Below are 17,580 nucleotides of genomic sequence, written 5' to 3'. Positions count from 1 at the left end.
TTATTTTTATTTCAAAAAAAAAAGAAAAAAAAAGAAACTATCAAAAACATGAAATGAACACTTTAGCTAAGAGAACAACCACCTGCCGGAAATTAACGAGACAAAACGGTTTCACACGGAAAATAAGGATCGTAGCGCATGCGAGGATCAAGTTGACGGAGCAGAAGACTATACACACATATTTGTTATTGTTTGGGATATATTGATCATTGAGTGGTGAAATTTGACTTTTTATAAGCGGATGATTATGAAGAGACGTAATGTCGACTGCGGCAAAATTCGACGGCTCCCCAAAAGAACAAAAATAACGGACGGTTTCTACGGAAGGTGAAATTTGCATTTTCAATATGGCTTCATAGATGTTTCAGAGGAAAAATATTTGTTCGACATTTTTGATGTAGATCTCATCGTTCTATTGTGATAACAGCATGCTGGACTTTCCCTACAACATAATCAGTTCCCCTATGTGCTTGAATTTTAGACAGTTGTCATCAATGACCTAATTCTTTGTTCGCAATTATTATTCTCATGTTAATTAGGTTACCTGGTGGAATTACTTCCCTTGTGTCTTCTTATTTTAATGATTTCTAAGCATTTTAATTATAGCAACCACTTTTTCATTAATCAACACTTAAATTAGACAAGTTGGGCCACTCATTTGTTCAATGTCCAATATTCAATGTTTTCTTTTGTTCAATGACTTTTGGACTGTATAAAACAGTCTTGCAATTTTATGATTAATTCGTGCTGTGTCACTAAACTTTGATCTTAAATCATAGTGGAAAACATTTAACCATTAATGTACATGTTTAAAGACATGAAAATTTAAATCAAATGTTCTAATTTATAATTGCTTGATTTATTCAAACTAAAATGAAGGTTTCCATGGTGATGTTGATGAAATAGTTTTCATATTGATTTTTTATTCATTACTGTATAGTAATACATGTGAGTTTGCATTATAAGTGTGATCTTACAAATTGATTGTATTTCTTCAATGTTAGGCTACAAATTAAGATAAATATTTCAATATTAATTGAAATAAATACAGTAATTATGCTGTCCTTTTTATCAAGCAGCATGCAATGCTGTGTGAAGAAAAGATTTTGTTTGTAACCAAGATTTATTAAAGGATTGTATGAATTATGAACTATGTTACAGGAAAAACAATTTATTTATAGCTATGATATAAAGAAGCAAAACATGAATAGCATAATTCTGTACTGTATATTGTGTATTGCATATGTGTATGCATACATTGAACTTGTACTAAAATGAATTTTGAGTTTATTTGACAGATTTAAAGAACATATAATTATGACATTTCTGTAGACCACACATTCAGTATTGCTGCATGTGCAGAGTAGTATTCATTCTACAAAAGATCTACTTTATACGTAAAATGACTTCTTATGTTGAATACATTTTTTAAATACAAAAATGTATTTGCATTTATCAAATATTTTGTTAATTTCAGTACTTTCTTGTACCTGAAATTTTTGATGGTTTGGGCTCTGGTACTTATGGCAGACTTTATTTTGGAGTTCCGTTTTGAGTACCTTTGGCCGTTCTGGTTATTGGTTCGAAGTGTCTATGATTCATTCAAGTATCAAGGATTGGTAAGTTGAAAAATTTGCTCATTCATAATATATTGTACATGTACAAGTAGCAAAACTTTCAAGAGGTGATATTAAAAAGTCTAATGGTATTCTCTTGGTATACTGATACCAAAAAAAATCTGAATGTTGCATGCCTCATGTTTAGAGATCTTATGTATACTAAAGTTACAAGAAAATTGCATTTGTATACAATATGTTTAACTCTTCCTGCAACCATACCACTAATGGGTGGTGGTAATTTTGATTGTAGGATCATAGCCCAATTCATTGAAAAATTACATGAATGAGCAAGGACGGGCAAAAGCGTACATTTTGTAAGTCTGTTGAAATTTGACATTAATTTCTTGACCAACTCTGATGCTGTTTTATAATGTAGTTTTCTTATAATGTTATGAAACTTTTTGGGATGTTTATGTTTGGACAAAAATTGTAGACATGATGGCCGTTAAACTGAGGCATTTTTCAGCCAAACTTGGTCTCATGCATTGTCCAGAACTCCTCCTCAACGACTTGCAGGATTGTTATGAAACTTAATGGGGTGTAAGATTACCATGTGGAGATGTGTATTTGGTCAGGAATTAGTCTGTTCTGCTATTGCGTTGTCAACAAAAAAATAGTACTGATTGCTGTTTGGAGTTGGGTATTTTAAAAATGGCAGCAAAAATTGTATAGTCTATCCACCATAAAAATTGTGTCCAATATGAATGGCATGTCCACATTTGTCCCAAAATATAGGTTCAACAGACTGGGAGGGATGGGGGGGGGTATTAGTTCTGTTAAGAGACAATGTCTAGTTTCAGTTTTCTTTTGAGCTTCTTTTAAGTTTGAAATTTTGTGCAGTGTTAAAATTTGTCTTAATTTCAACAGAATAAAACATATCTGGGGGTCCTTTAATACCTGACCTAGTGTGCTTAATCAAACCTGGTGTTATGTCAGTTCAAATAATGATTATACTTTTTCTGTTGTCTGCTTGTACATGTACAATGTGTATCCCAAACCATGAAAGGTAAATTTTAAAAAATTGTATAAATAATAACATTCATTTTGTGTCGGAAATCTTTGCTTTGCCTATTACTTACTCATTATTCTAATTAGGTGATGTACAAATGTATCAGTCTTGAATGTAATGATAATTCTTAATTCAAAATATCATAAAAAAACATACCAAAGTGTTAGACTTGGGTTGATTCAAATATATCAACATCCAAAACCTATGGCCTTAACTTGAACATGTGAAACAAAGATGATCCATTGTTCAGGATCACACACTATTGGTCATATCAGGATACATGTAGGGCCTTTGTAGTTAAAAATTTTTAGATTGAAAATCACCAACATTATATATTTGAAATCTATACCCTATTTTTATAACACACTAAATGTACATTTAAAACTAAAGTTAGTGGTATTTTTAGGCTTTTTCCGTGTTTTTCGTCTGCATTGCTGTGACTTCGGATGTAGTTTGTTACCTCTTCATACCTGTCCAATGGTTATTTTTTGCTGCCAGTACTTATGTTTGGGTCCAGTATGTATGGCACACAGGTAACTATAATGTTCTTTACTTCCTAACTTATGTATTGTACATGTATTTTACGATGAAACCGATAATATTATAATGAAATTTGCAATGTTCTAAATGCAACACTCAACAGTAAGTGCTTGAACTCATAAAGTTAAATATACTCAGTTTTGCATGTTCCATTTGTCAAATATATACTATTGTAAGATTAAGATATCTGAAATTTTGCTGTGCACTTCTACCTTCAAGTACAAAGTATATGTACTGTCCAAGTAATTTTATTTCTGTAAAAGTTCTCCCAATACTTTTATATTCCATCAATTTGTCATTTCACATTTGCAATTAAAAAATCTATGTTGACCATGGCCTACAAAGAATCAAATCCTTGTGGCCTTATTTGGTTATAGACCATGTAAGTGTTAGACATCAGTTTAAATGAGAAGTCTGACCCAGCAGAATTGTTGTGCCTGTCTGCCATTAATTTCTCACACTGTCTTTTAAACAAGTATGTCATGATAATATCTTAAGATCTTTGACCTACGTAATCTTGAACTTGTTTTATCTGATTATACCACAGTGTACAAGAATATTGTTTATTATATTAATCCTTATTATACTTCCTTGTAAAAGAGCGTGAACTACTTGACATATTTAAGCCACAATCTACATTGTATAATTGCTTTCCTGTAAAGAGATCCAATATTTCATGTACATGATATACATTTGTAGTTGTTTTCTTGAATACTGTTTGTAAAGTATAGCATACAGATCAATAGAGAAATAAAGAATATGTCCTGTTTGATATCTTTATAATGATTACATAGATCGCATTGCCCTGTGAACTTTCTTGTGTCATCTTTATGTCTTACGTGTACCACAAGTAAACCCATGTTTTTTGTTATGGCCTTTATTTTAATTGACATATGTCATTCTGGCCATATATCCAGTGTGGGAAATCACCGCTTGCCAGCTCACCAAATACGAGTAGATGTGTAATTTGGCGAGTTCTCATTAGCTTACACTCGTCAATTTGGCGACCTTCATTTAATTGGCGAGTTCCAAGGAAAGTTAAGCAGTTAACAGGTTATTTAGTAATACATCCCTTAACATCATACATTAAAAATATGTTCCCTACATTTTAAGAAGTTTAGCTTGAATATGTCAAGTGAATTTTGGCATGATATGCACAATTTTATTGTAAAGCATTGTTTACGATCTGCCATTTTATTTTCTGGTGAACAGGATGTGCCAAAACCTATGCGACAGTCCTCTTCTCATATTAGTATTCAAAGGAAATTATCTTGGTAATTTAAGATAAGTTACCTTGCAAATTAGTTGTTTATTGTAAAAATAAAAATGAACAAAAAGCAAATGATAAACATTTTCTTGTTTCATAATGGTGAATCTGTTGAAATATAATTTTATTTTTAAAATGTGAGTTCAGAAATGGAGTACTCATTTTGTTACTGTAAAATACATGAAAAACTTCAATGGGAGGGAATATTCGAAAATGGAAGTTTTTGATAAATTTAAAAACAAATGAAAAGATAGTTGAAGAAAGAAAAAGAAAGGCAGAAGATAGTAAAATCCAAGAGAAAACAGATGATAGTACAGAAAAAAAAACCCCAAAAAATGTGAAGAGCATAGAAACTTTTTGGCTGCTTGAATTTCTATTTGGCTAGCAAGATCAATGTTGGAAAAAAATGGTTTCCCACATTGTATATCTATCCACTGGTAGTTTTCAAATGGTAAAATATCAAGTTCAGTTTTAAACACACTCCCACTAGTAGTTCTTGACTTGTGTTGTTATGAACCTTTGCCATTTTCCATATGGGATTTCAGATGATAAGGATTTAAGGATTTTATTTAATTGTTGGGTAGTTGTCAAATATTGTAGACAAACAGATTAAGTTTTTTTTTTATCACAATATCACAATCCTATTTCAGATTTTGCACTTGAGGTGCTGTTTTTTGTTAAATAATTCCATTCTTGTTTTTAATGGTTTTTGATTTTCATATGGTTCTATTGTGTCTCACCATGGCATGGTGTCTTGTAATGCTCCATTAGATAGCTATTTTTTTTAAATCATACAAAAGTTACATCATTTTAGAGCCAATGAATCCTGATTTGTTTAATTAGTTATGATAAGTTTTAGAATATTCTTGTTCTTCTTCATATATGTGAGTATAATAAATTGCAGTATATATAGTCCAATAGGGTCTTGTGTTTACAAGATGTAATAATATATTCAAAGTCTTGCATGTTGCTTTTCTTTATTATTTATCAATCATTTTGAAAGGTCTGGACTTTTGGGGTTGTAAGAATTAAGACAGTGATATATCAACATGGATAGATAATAATACGTATGTGATGTGTGGAGGGCTTCTGACTTCAGTATGTTGTTTTTTGAAATTACCTTCAGATTTATTGAATCTTAAAAGACCTACCGAAAGAAAATTTAGTTGAACAGCTTGATGTCTATCCCCACATTATTTTTAACATACCTGACAAAGTTTCAACTAATATATTATTGTAATTGTACATTTTACAGTGTTATTTTTATTTCCTTTGTAAAAGTGTTTATTCCAGCAAGTCTGACAGTGAGATAGAACCTTATTAAATCATTGTCCATACATTCTTTTCCAGAACGAGGAATTTGTCTTCCTACAGTTTCTCTGTGGTTACTGTTTGTCTACATAGAAGGTTCAGTCAGACTCAGAGAATTAAAAGCTTTACCATTTAATCTTGATCTCTGTAGGCCATTTGCAGCTCATTGGTAAGTACCATAACTACCCTGTGTCACCAATTTATTTTACAAACATGTTTCAAGTTTCTAAGGACTCATCATCTTGACAAATATGATATGATGTTGAATACTAGCAGTACAAGCATTGACCTAACAATCCAGTTATAAGTATTCATGATTAATAGAGCAACAGATCCCTTAGTAATGTTTAATAACCTAAGTGTGTTTTCTGAATATTTTGAAATAGATCAAAGCACTCCGATATACTTTTTAGATCATGAATTGACAAACTACTAGTTAAGTAGATCAATATGTTACAATGTTGTTTTTTTATGACTCATATCAAAGTTAAACATTTCAATCTATATTTCAGTATTGGGTATCCAGTTGTTACATTAGGGTTTGGTTTTAAAAGTTATGTTTCTTACAAGTTTAGACTGGTAAGTATGCAGTGGTGAAGACTGTATAAATAATCATTTTTGTCAGTGTCTTTTGACTGACATATTACAGCATTCCTCTGAAAACATATATTTAATTATATACATGTATACAAAAAGTACAAGGGGCTCTTGTTTTTCACTTAATGGACTAAAGTAGCATATTGTGTTAATATCCAGAAAATTTAATATTGAAAAGAAGAAATTGTTGTTGTTATTGTTCTAAGTAGAGTCAAAGATTAATCTCAGAATGATAATTTGTGTATTGTATAGGACTGACAAATAATTGGAAAGATTTAGAAGTTACATTTGGTGCATTGATATTATTTTAGATGGTAAAATTACATTGTACATGTTAGGGAAGTGACATTTCTATTAAATAAAGCATGAACAGGTGTTAAGCTATACTTAAAAGTTGATTTTGTTGTAAGATTATGTATGATTATCAGCTTTGGCATATCCATGAAAAATAAAAACTTTTTGCCCTCTTCCTGATTGGCTTGCATCATTCCTTTTTGTAATACATGTACTACAAATAAAAAGTGCTGGTTTTCCAAACCCTTCATCACACATATGTGTGGAGTAGCCCTTTTAAAATGATATGAAAGGTTTTGTTCTCACAATCAAATTGTGTGCTTATTCATTCTTGATACAAAGATTTTATCTTGAAATTTCCACTGTGTTAAAATAAAACGGTGAGCGTGATAATAAGTATGTATATTTGATATTCTACAAACATCTCAGAATGTAACGACTTCATTCACTACACTGCTCCATCGGATCAAATTGATACAGGGAAGATAAAGTAAACATATAGAAAGTCTGAAAAATTCCCAACAATGTTAGAACTGTTAAATTTGCGATGCAGATTTTTGGTCGTTCCCTCTGCGGGACTCGAACTCGTACTGCTATGGCATCTATGGCAACACCGCCAGCACAAAGTCCAGCGCCCTAGACCACTCATTTGATATTCTATATATAGTATTTAATTAAGGATATTTTTTTAGCGGAAGCAGAAAGATGTTCAAAAAGAAAATGAATTTTATTATAACCTGATAAATCAAGCACTGCCAACAGAGCTACAGAATCAGTATATAGAAAAACAGAAAGGTGAGTATTTAGGAATGATTAATTGCTCATATTTACTATGGTGGAACTAGAAAAACTAAAGAGATATTTAGTACTTACGGTGTGAAGAAATATGTGGTTAGATGTATATTAGGTATTTTCTGTGGTTTCTTGGTATACATGTAAGAAGAGAAGCAAGATCATGAAAAATCTTGACAAGTAGCATTTGTATCATATATACATGTCATTGATATATTGGAACAATTAAAGTTTTGTCTGGTACCAGATACTGTACATTGAAAAGCCAGTCTATTACATCAGATAACATTATTCAAGGTTTTTATTGCCTTAATGTTTGGTACTTGACAGCAGCAACGAAAATATAAAAATCATTTATAATTGTTTTCATCTTACAGCTTTACCAGCTAAATCAGAAGAGGAAGTAATCTCAAATGGCGTAGCAGGAAAGAAGGTAGAAGAAACAAAGAAAATTAAAGACATTGAAGAAGAGGAAGAAATAGAATTTATAGAACAGCCCAAAACTAAAAACGATGTCAATAGTTTTAGTGAAAGTGCTGACAATATTAAAAATGAACAACAGTCTAAGTCATTCAAATCAAACAGTGTCTCAAGTAAATCGACATCCTCCAAACTCAACAGTGCTAAAGACAATAGAAAGAACAAGAAGGATGTTAACAAAGATGTGCCACTTACTCCTGCCACATTTAGTAATAACAAAGATGAGGTTATAGTTAGGTGTGTATTGAGTTGATAACCAGTGAACAGGATGTAATATGAGGAAGGTGAAACCTTAATTGCTCCCAAAAAAAAAATATGAATTCAGACACCTAAATCTTGTCATAATTTTTTGTAATTGGTAAAAATTTGTAGTGATATGCGGTTTTATTGTACTTATGCATTCTCCTATTGTCATGGTCCGAACTGTCTTTGGGTCGAATTGTCCGGTATTGATAATGTAATTTTTGGTAAACATTCAGGTGTCATGTTTTGACCATCCCTATCTTTGAAAAAGCTCAGATTCAATTAAAATTTAATCATCGAAGCTGTTTATGTCTCCTAGACTGGTGTGGTCCTCAATCGCATTTACCAAGTATATGAAAATGAAGCTGCCATTATACTGTTTTTAAGCTCCCGATTTTACAGGCACAAACCGGATATTGATGCTTTTTATGCCCATAAGTATGTAGGACCCAGTTTATAATACAGCCATTTACGCTTCCTTTGGGAGCATATAAACAGAAGCGCATTAATATCTTAACACTTAACAAGAGAAGAGGTTCCATTACTTAAGAAACTGGAAGGTCCTGGATATTTTCAAGTTTCTAACTAATGGTTTGCTTGAGAAAAGAGTGGTAGCAGGTTATTTTCAAGTGTGCACCACAGGCATTTAGGTTACCGAAAAAGTAGACAGTCATTCCTTACAATTTAATTTTAGTTGTTTCATTACCCAGGTAAATGAAATTTCAAAGGTCATAGGTCAGAAGTTAAAGGTCCTCGACCTAGGAACACAACTTATTTGGTAGATGTGACTGTTGGAAGATGATTATTGTTTCATTTTAATAATGGAAGAAAGTCAAAACTAAATTATATTAATATCCAGAAAGTTTATGCATAAAGAGTTTGTTCCTTCCGTATATTTTGTGAGCACATTCTTAGCATTTATTAAGCTTAGATGCAACAATAGTACTTTGCTAAATTATTTAGTGGACAAGCTACATGAGCAATCAGATAAGACTCCAACACTTCACTATTTAAGAGATAAATGTTAAAAGGTTTAACCTTAAGACCTGAATGATAAAACTGTTATGTACTTAGATAGACCACCTTAGTATCTTTGAACTGGATAGGATCCTGTTTATTAAAACTACCGTAATAGGTACGTAGTACCATGCTATCCTTTATTAAGTATGTGGTGATATGTTTATTGCTCTAAGACTTTAAAATTGAAAGTTGCTGCTCCGCAGGCCTGTGCCAAGTGTGCATGTGTAGATAATTGTGATGAGATCAAAATAATGAAAATAAGTCAGATTCTAAGTGGGGTGACATGTCTTACTGTTCGCTTTTATGAATAAGTGTGGTAAAATAATCTTGCTTCTATGAAAATTATCATCTCCATAGATGTGTGAAAGATAAATGTACATGTTTAAAGTAGCACTTTCTTCAGTTTTTTTTTTTTGTCAATTAATTTGTAGGTTAGAATCAGATATAAAGAAATTAAAGGCAGATTTACAGTCCAGTAGAAACACAGAACAGGAACTTAAACAGCAAATAACTACATATCTTTTAGAAGAAAAAAACTTCAGAACAGAACATTATCAACTTCAGGTTGACAATGAAAATTTACAAAATAAGTAAGTAAAACATAAGCTGATTTTATCCACAATTTGTATGTTTTTTTTCTGATCTTGTGAGCCTTTAGCAGGAATCATTTCATTGAATGATCATCTTCAATAATTAAAGATTGATATCTCACTTCTTCCATGCCACAAACATTTGTTTTTTTTGTTTTTTGTTTTTTGTTTTTGTTTGTTTTTTTTTTTTTACATATAATCAACATGAATATAACTATTTTTGTAAACAACCAATAAGAGTCTTAAAATCTCTTATGAAAATTTGATGAGGTATTCAGATTTTCTTTTTGTTCCCTCCTAACAGTGATTTGAGGAATTAGAAAGGCTAGGCATTTATGCTTATATGCATCACACCATGCAAGTGCTCTCACACCAGTATTTATAAGTGGATTTGGATGAAATTTATACCAAATGTTGCTACGATGAATTTTTTGGGCAAGTTCAAAAATCAAATAACCGGGTGATATCTTGAGCTTAATCAGACTTGTTCAAATGAAAGAAGCTTTGATTTTTTAATTTCAGGTTACACACAATGGTCACTAGACAGCAGCAAGACAAACAAAATATGTCTGTATTAGAAAAAAAAGTGAATGAAGAAAGAAAAATACGAGCCGGTATAGAACTCCAGCTCTCCACAGAACGCAAAGCTAAAAAGGCAGAAGAAGCAGCAGCTGCTCGTGCTGTTGCTTTGGCTGCCACACAGAGGTATGTCATAAATAATTGTTCAACAAAATCGATGTTGAATCATTTTAATAATAAATACTGTATTTTCTTATAAACTTTCATTAATTGTTCTCTATTTCAAAAGAAGGTATTAAACCATTTATGTGAATTTCCATATAGTCATATTTTCTTTGAATATTTTTTGGATAGGCAGGAACTTTCCTTTCCCTTGCTTAATTGTTGACAGAAAACAATATATAAATAACATATAGTTAAGAGGGTGGTAGAGCAGTTTGTTATCCTGAAAAAAATTGTTATCACCCCAAAGCGTAGCCGATGTTGACATTATATTTTCAAGAGGTAACAAACTCTCTGTCACCCTCTAAGCTAGATGTTATTTATTTTATACTGAATATTTCATGGTCATTCTTTTTCAAATGAAGCCCTAACAACCAGTTTTGTATGTTTCTTGTTCTCGTTCTTTATTTTCTTCAATATTATTGTTTTATTTCTTTCAACTTTGCATTCATTTAAAATTGTTTATATCAACTGTGGATAACACCCCTTTTTGTGATGGACCTTTTCCCAGCTTACAAACAGAAATGTCAGTAATATGTTAACCATGTGATAGAGCAGAATATTCCCATTGTATTGAACCAATTATAATTCAACAAACTGACAGGAAGTATAATAAAAAGCATTTACCGTATTTTCCACACTATAAGTCAGTATTTTTTTCAGCAAAGTGTCAGCCTCAAGTTATTGTCCACTTCGACTTATTTAAGGATTTTTCAAGAAAAAATGTTCATCTACAATGCATTTCATTAGACTTTTTCAGTTCACTTTTGATTGCTTTAATTTAAAATTTTTGGTAAACTGCAATCAACAAAAGCCATCCATCACTTAAACAGTCAAACTGGTGTTTGAATTTGAAAATTATTGATCATTGCCGCTATCCTTTATGAATGAATACGAAGATGTTAATATAAACTTTGAAACCGTTAAAATATATAAACAAACTCTAGAAGATACGTTAACAAAGCACTTTTTTGACTGGAAAAACATGATCTAGTGTTCTGGAGTTATCGGTTCTTTAATATGCAAATTTATACCCATTTATGGTCGTAACACATTCACACATGGCTCAAATTATAATTAGTTAAGGTGTTATCTAAATGGCTAATTGCAACCAAATTTGCAGGTAATAATCATTATCTTTTATTGTATTTCTTTTCATAATACCAGGTAATATTGTTTATTAGATTTTATTGTATTTCTATTCATAATACCAGGTAATATTGTTTATTAATTACCGCTCGTAATTATGACAAATTCATCAAACGAATTTCCTGCTTATTTCACACATTGGTGCCCACGTTTGACACATTTACAATTTTGTACACTTGATGATCTAGGGCTTCAGAGGCATTGACACGCCATTAAATAGAAACAATTGAACTCGCGAACAAAGTACTCTTTAACAAAAACACTATTATTGATTTAATTCAGAAATTTTATACCTGGAGGAGAATAATTTGCTGTTGAAAACAAACCGCCCAACTCGGATCTCCACTGACACCTACGATATAAATGCACGTCTGACTCTCAACTTATCTGCCAAATTTGACTTATGTATGTTTTTTTCATCAATTTTAGTCAAATCGACTGATACTCCACATCGACTTATAGTCTGGAAAATATGATACACCTTTGTAGAATCCTTGGGTGTTGCCGACAATTTCATGTACCTGTAAACCACTTACTTATTACCTGTAAAAAGTTTAATGGATTTTCAACCGAACAGATGTTTGCATTTTCATAATAAAATAAAAGTTATGTTGATTATGTAAGATAATAGAACAAGATGTCTTTGAAAGTAGAGAAATAAATTTTAATATCTTTGCAATAATTATTTCCAGGCAAGAATGTACAGAACAGTGTAAGTCTAAACAGAGAAGTTTAGAAAGTGACATAAAACAGGTTCAGAGAGATCTCAAAATGAAAGAAGAACAGTACAGACAGTTAGAATTTGAAAATCAGGTCAGTTTAAATGTTCAGCATCTAGTTTTCTTGCTATACTTCAAACATAGAATACTAAGATGCTGTGTTGATTATTTATTAGGGAACCTTTCATTTTATTTTAGGCAAATGCACTGTAATAATTATTGATAGAACTTGCACTTTTCTGTTCATATTATTAAAAAAATCATGATAATTGGTCTGCATTCTGTTTCCAATCAAGTTATAGTTACTTAAATAATTAACAAATAGAATTTAATATTTGACATATAATTGTTTTGGTGTCATCATCAGGACAGTTAACCCTTGTTTATAATTTTGATATAGAAGTGGTATAGGATTATTCTGAGTTGTGTTCTTTGTAGAAAATTCCAAAAAGTACTAAACAGCTTTTGAAGTGACTTTCCTACAACCATGACACTCTTAGGTCAGTTTAAATGTCCCAATAGCTTTGTCAGTCCTTCGTATTGTTCAGCAGATTGATAACAAGGGTGTCATGGTTGTAGGAAAGTCACTGTAACAATATAGATTCAAACCATATATGAATTATTTATTTTGTTTGTATACAGAAATTAAGACAGTTGAAAGATCAACAAAATGAAACAGAAGTATTGATGTCAGCCTTGGCAGCAATGCAGGATAAAAATTCTCATCTAGAAAACAGTCTTAGTGAAGAAACTCGCATCAAATTAGATTTGTTTTCAGCATTAGGTGAAGCCAAAAGACAGATTGAAATACTCAAAGGTAGTGTTTTGTTGACTATTTACATGTACATAGGTAAATATTTTTCACGTGAAATTTATGTTAATCGAGCTTCACATGAAATTCATGTGAAATTCACATGAAATTAACATGATTTTCATGTGAAATTCACTAAACATGAATTTCATGTGAACATTTCGTGTGAATTTCACCTGAAGGCTCCATTCACCCGAATTTCACGTGAACTCTGTCACTTAGTTTATTTGCTCAATTCAGGTGAAAATCGTGTGAAAATCATGTGAAATAATTTTGCCTGTGTATATGAAGGGCAATAGTAAAAAATATTCAATTATCATGTACATTTAACCTCATATATTGTAGATGTATATACGTAATATTAAAAATCCAGTAGCCATTGTTGCTATTTAACAACCACGAGTTTGAATTAAAATATAAAGTAACTTTCTTTACATAAAGTAAACAGTCATTAGGTTTGATAGTAGCATTGTGTAGATGATATTTTTACTCCCGAAATCATACAGATAAAATCTACTACTAAAGCCCCGTGCAGGTCCGGATGTTAAAAGAATAGGCCTGCAGCAGCGCTAAGCTTGTCGTATAAGGCGACTAAATAGTGCTCAGAAACCTAGCCGGGGGCTAGGCGCTCTGCCCACAGAGCAACTGGGATGTGTGCCCCAGGTGGTGGAATGGGGAACCCCTGGCGTGTTACATGCTGGGGTTGTCAGGCTATAATACGGAAAACCTGACCGCAAACCATAGTGGTGCACCGTGTTGGGAAAGATGCCACGTTCCTCGCACGTTAAAGAACCCTGCTGTGGTATTCGATAGGAGTAGGAACCTTTGCGCTCCGCCACAGGAGGCTAAATTGCCCAACCTTACCCATCCCCCCCTTTTTCCAGTGGCAATCAAAATTTGTCGACCCTATTGTCCTTGTGTCCCATCGTTTTTTTTTTTTCATTTCATGTTCATTTTATCATCCATTTCATGTTCATCGTCTGAATATAGCTGAAATATTGCTGCTCGGACATTAAACCCCAACAAACAAACAAACAAATCTACTACTAAATGACAAAAAAATCAATGTTGAATATTTGGGAAGAGTTTAGTTTACACCCTTCATGTTGTAAAAGTAAAAATGACAACATACACATTTTGTGGCTTTCATGAATTGCATGCCTCATTATGGGTCAAGTATTGACATTATCAGTTTTATGTTTTTTTCAGGTTTACTTATAGAAAAAGACAGAGAACTTGCTGATATCAAGTCCAAAATAGCAGAAGCTATGGCGTTACACATGATTCCTACCACATCCACATGTATGAATGGTGTTGACACAGATACTGTCATGACCTCGCCATTATATTCAAGCAAGCAACAGAAAGATGACGGCATAGTCAAATCTAATCTGAATCCACATGCATCAGATTACACACCCAAGAGTACCATGTAAAGATCATGTTTTTTTTATGACATTTTACGACCTTTTTTTGTAGCTTCTGGACTGTGTCAATAGATGTTTTACTCAGTGTAATCAGGCTCTGGCATCCCCCAAATGCATATACTGGAAAGTTATTTAGGTCAATAGAGATTTATCTATTTCTTAGAGAACTTAATATATGGTAACCTTGCCTGCTAAAATGTTGGTGGAAGATAAGATTTTTAGGGTATGTTTTTATTTAAATCCAAGGAGGTTATGTATTCTTGTCAAAATCAATGCCTGAAAAAAAGTGAAAATATGTGATCTTGAATAATGGTCAACTTAAAAAATTTAAACCTATCTATTGAAAATATTCTTCAATATGTGAAGTAACCTAATGCAATGTCCTTTATTTAATAGCAGTTGCAAACTTTCCAGCATATTTGGCATTTGAGGAGTTATTTTATATTTTTTGTGTAACTTGTATGCCAGTGTTAATTAATTGAGAGAATCAGAAGCACTTAACAACTGGCATAGGAGTGAAATATTCTTGTACAGTAATTTAATGTATTTACCTATTATCCCTTTCTAAAAGTTCTAACATATAGGAATTTTAAGTTTGAAAATTAGTTCATTGAGATTATATGAATGTGAAAGTGCAAAAACTTCCACATTAATCAAGCAAATACATTGTGCTCTGATATTTGATTGGCTTGACCTAGCTTGCTCTCCAACTAAATTCATTAATTGGTAAAATATGTTCATTTTAATTATAGTATAATACCAGTAAATGAGCTACACACTTTCGACACTTACTGTCTTAACCTGATATTTTCACATCTTTCTTTTATACACAGGAAATTACCTGTTAGTAGTTTTAATAGTGTAAACACAGGAAGTTCCTGTGCATCAATCTTTCATGTTCTATTGTCCAGTTGTAAATTAACATGATATATCCATGACAATGGGATGCTTTGGATCGTTGGCTCTTTCTTACTTTATAAAATGGCAGTATTGCTGATTACTCTTGTGAAAGAACTGTCTGTTTGAAATAGGGTAATTAGCTATTTTGTGGATTTCAGAGATTTCAAAAGCATTCTTTCCTGAAACCATTAAGTGGGTTTGCTGCTACATTATGTATTTGATTTGAAAAGCCCCTTTGTTTTCTATGACTTTTTGCAACTTTACATTTCAGTTTAGTTTCAGTCTTTGTAAGTAGCATACTGGTATGGCTCTAGATTGAAGTAATGTTGAAGTAAAAAGTTGCAAGGTGTTAAAGAAAGGAAGGGTACTTACAAGATTTTATTAAATTTGCAATTATTTACTCATGGTCCTCATGCACAGAACGAGTTATTATGTTGATCATTACTTTAAGTAATTCCAATTTATGTATAAGGGAATTGTTCAGTCACTTCCCAATAATTTATAGTAAAATGTTACTCTATGAATGCTAGAGGTTAGTTGGCAATCTGTTTTCTGACTAGATGCCATCCTAATATTGAGGAAATTTACTCCATTGTCTTATGTTTTAGGAGTATGTTTATGTGTTTGTTCATTCAAAAATTGTAGCTGTTCTCTGTGTGATGACCATGCTTAAATAAACTGCAATTTATCTAAAGCCTTGAGGAAAATATTGTGAAAGACAATAAATGCTTGATGAAAAGTAAGTCATAAATGTGATCTCCTATACCTTGTATGAGGAGTTAATGCATCACAGATTGATATTCTTGCCAGAAAATAAGTGCTTGATTAAGTAGTTGGAGTTGCATCATTCTATATTTAGAGTTATTCACTTGTTATACGAGTGCATTATCATTTTTCATGTGACATGAGGTGGTTAAGTTGAAATGTTGGTCTCTCTTCAGTGACACAGTGCTTATTTTCTCTATAAGGTTAATTGTCAGAGCATTTTATCTGTATATGACCAAATAGTATTTGAGTTTTATCAGACAATAATTCAACAATACTAGTCTGTTATAAAATTGCAACTAATAATCTTCAAATTCAACTTGCAAGGATGATCCATTAGCAAATTAGGTTGCTATTATAGACTGTTTTTTCTTGGTATACAGATTATTTGAGGGTAAGAAAGTCATTATCGACTACATGGTTTGAAGAACAATTTTAAAGAGTTACAGAGTTGTCCCCCTTTTGCTTACAATGTCCTTCTTCTGCAAATTTAGGTAGGTAACCTACCAGTGGAATGTAACTTTCGATGTTTGTGCAATTGTTGCATAACACTTTAAATATTTTTATAGCAGTTTTAGCAGTTTGGTTTTTTATGACAATTAGTATAAAACTTCTTTGTTTACTGCAAGATACTGTAACATTATATTTGAATCTCCAGTTTAACCCTTGATGAATCCTAAACAATCAACAACAAATTATTTATTTCAAGTAGATGAAAAAAATAAGTCTCACTTATACACTCTGTAATTCTAAGTATACCTAAATATAGAATGATGTAACTCCTCAGAAGGTTAAAGGACCATCAAAGTTGATATTGTTTTTGTGTAAAGCTTATATGTTATAGTTTTGTGTGGTGTAGTTTTTATTTCTGGAACCACATAAGAAATGTGTTGACTGATGGAGAAAAGCCAGAAATAAACAAAGCATTTTTGTTTTTTTTAGTTATACTTATGCCCCTGTCATTTCATTACATATTGATATATAGGTAGCCTTCTTGCTCTCATTGTGTTTTCAGCAAAAATCCAATATAAAATTAAGTACAGTTTTATTGTTTATCACAAATTGAAAGAAAATAGGATGAATTTATATGTGCTGCTGTACTGTGTCTGACACACATTTCACTTATAATTAGTCTATAAGGAGACCGAGAACAAGTCCCACCAACACAAAGGAATTGATAAGTATTTTTAACTACAGGCTAATTGCTCAACTGAAAAGCACAAAATCATGTGTTCATATCATTTGATCATTTAAACAATAAGTTTTTATAGTTACTTGTACTTGCATCATTCCTGTCATCTACTTG

General features: G+C 31.8%; 1 protein-coding gene across 1 annotated transcript; it reads left to right on the top strand.

The window, feature by feature from the left end:
* Nucleotides 1-113: 113 nt before the first annotated feature.
* On the top strand, nt 114-17,208 carry LOC148614752 (macoilin-like). The gene is made up of 12 exons (XM_088589077.1): nt 114-327; nt 1,478-1,619; nt 3,035-3,161; nt 5,786-5,915; nt 6,259-6,325; nt 7,330-7,432; nt 7,807-8,146; nt 9,604-9,762; nt 10,285-10,467; nt 12,345-12,465; nt 13,014-13,188; nt 14,392-17,208. Exons 1-12 carry the CDS (start codon nt 242-244, stop codon nt 14,616-14,618), a joined length of 1,860 nt encoding a protein of 619 aa, XP_088445203.1. The 5' UTR covers nt 114-241; the 3' UTR covers nt 14,619-17,208.
* Nucleotides 17,209-17,580: the final 372 nt, after the last annotated feature.

Source organism: Perna viridis, chromosome 6 (genome assembly GCF_037379345.1).
Source record: "Perna viridis isolate PV_CMFRI_1.1 ecotype Kerala chromosome 6, ASM3737934v1, whole genome shotgun sequence".
Classification (NCBI taxonomy): domain Eukaryota; kingdom Metazoa; phylum Mollusca; class Bivalvia; order Mytilida; family Mytilidae; genus Perna; species Perna viridis.
The sequence above is the reverse complement of the archived record's forward strand: the minus strand, read 5'-3'. Positions and strand labels throughout refer to the sequence as shown.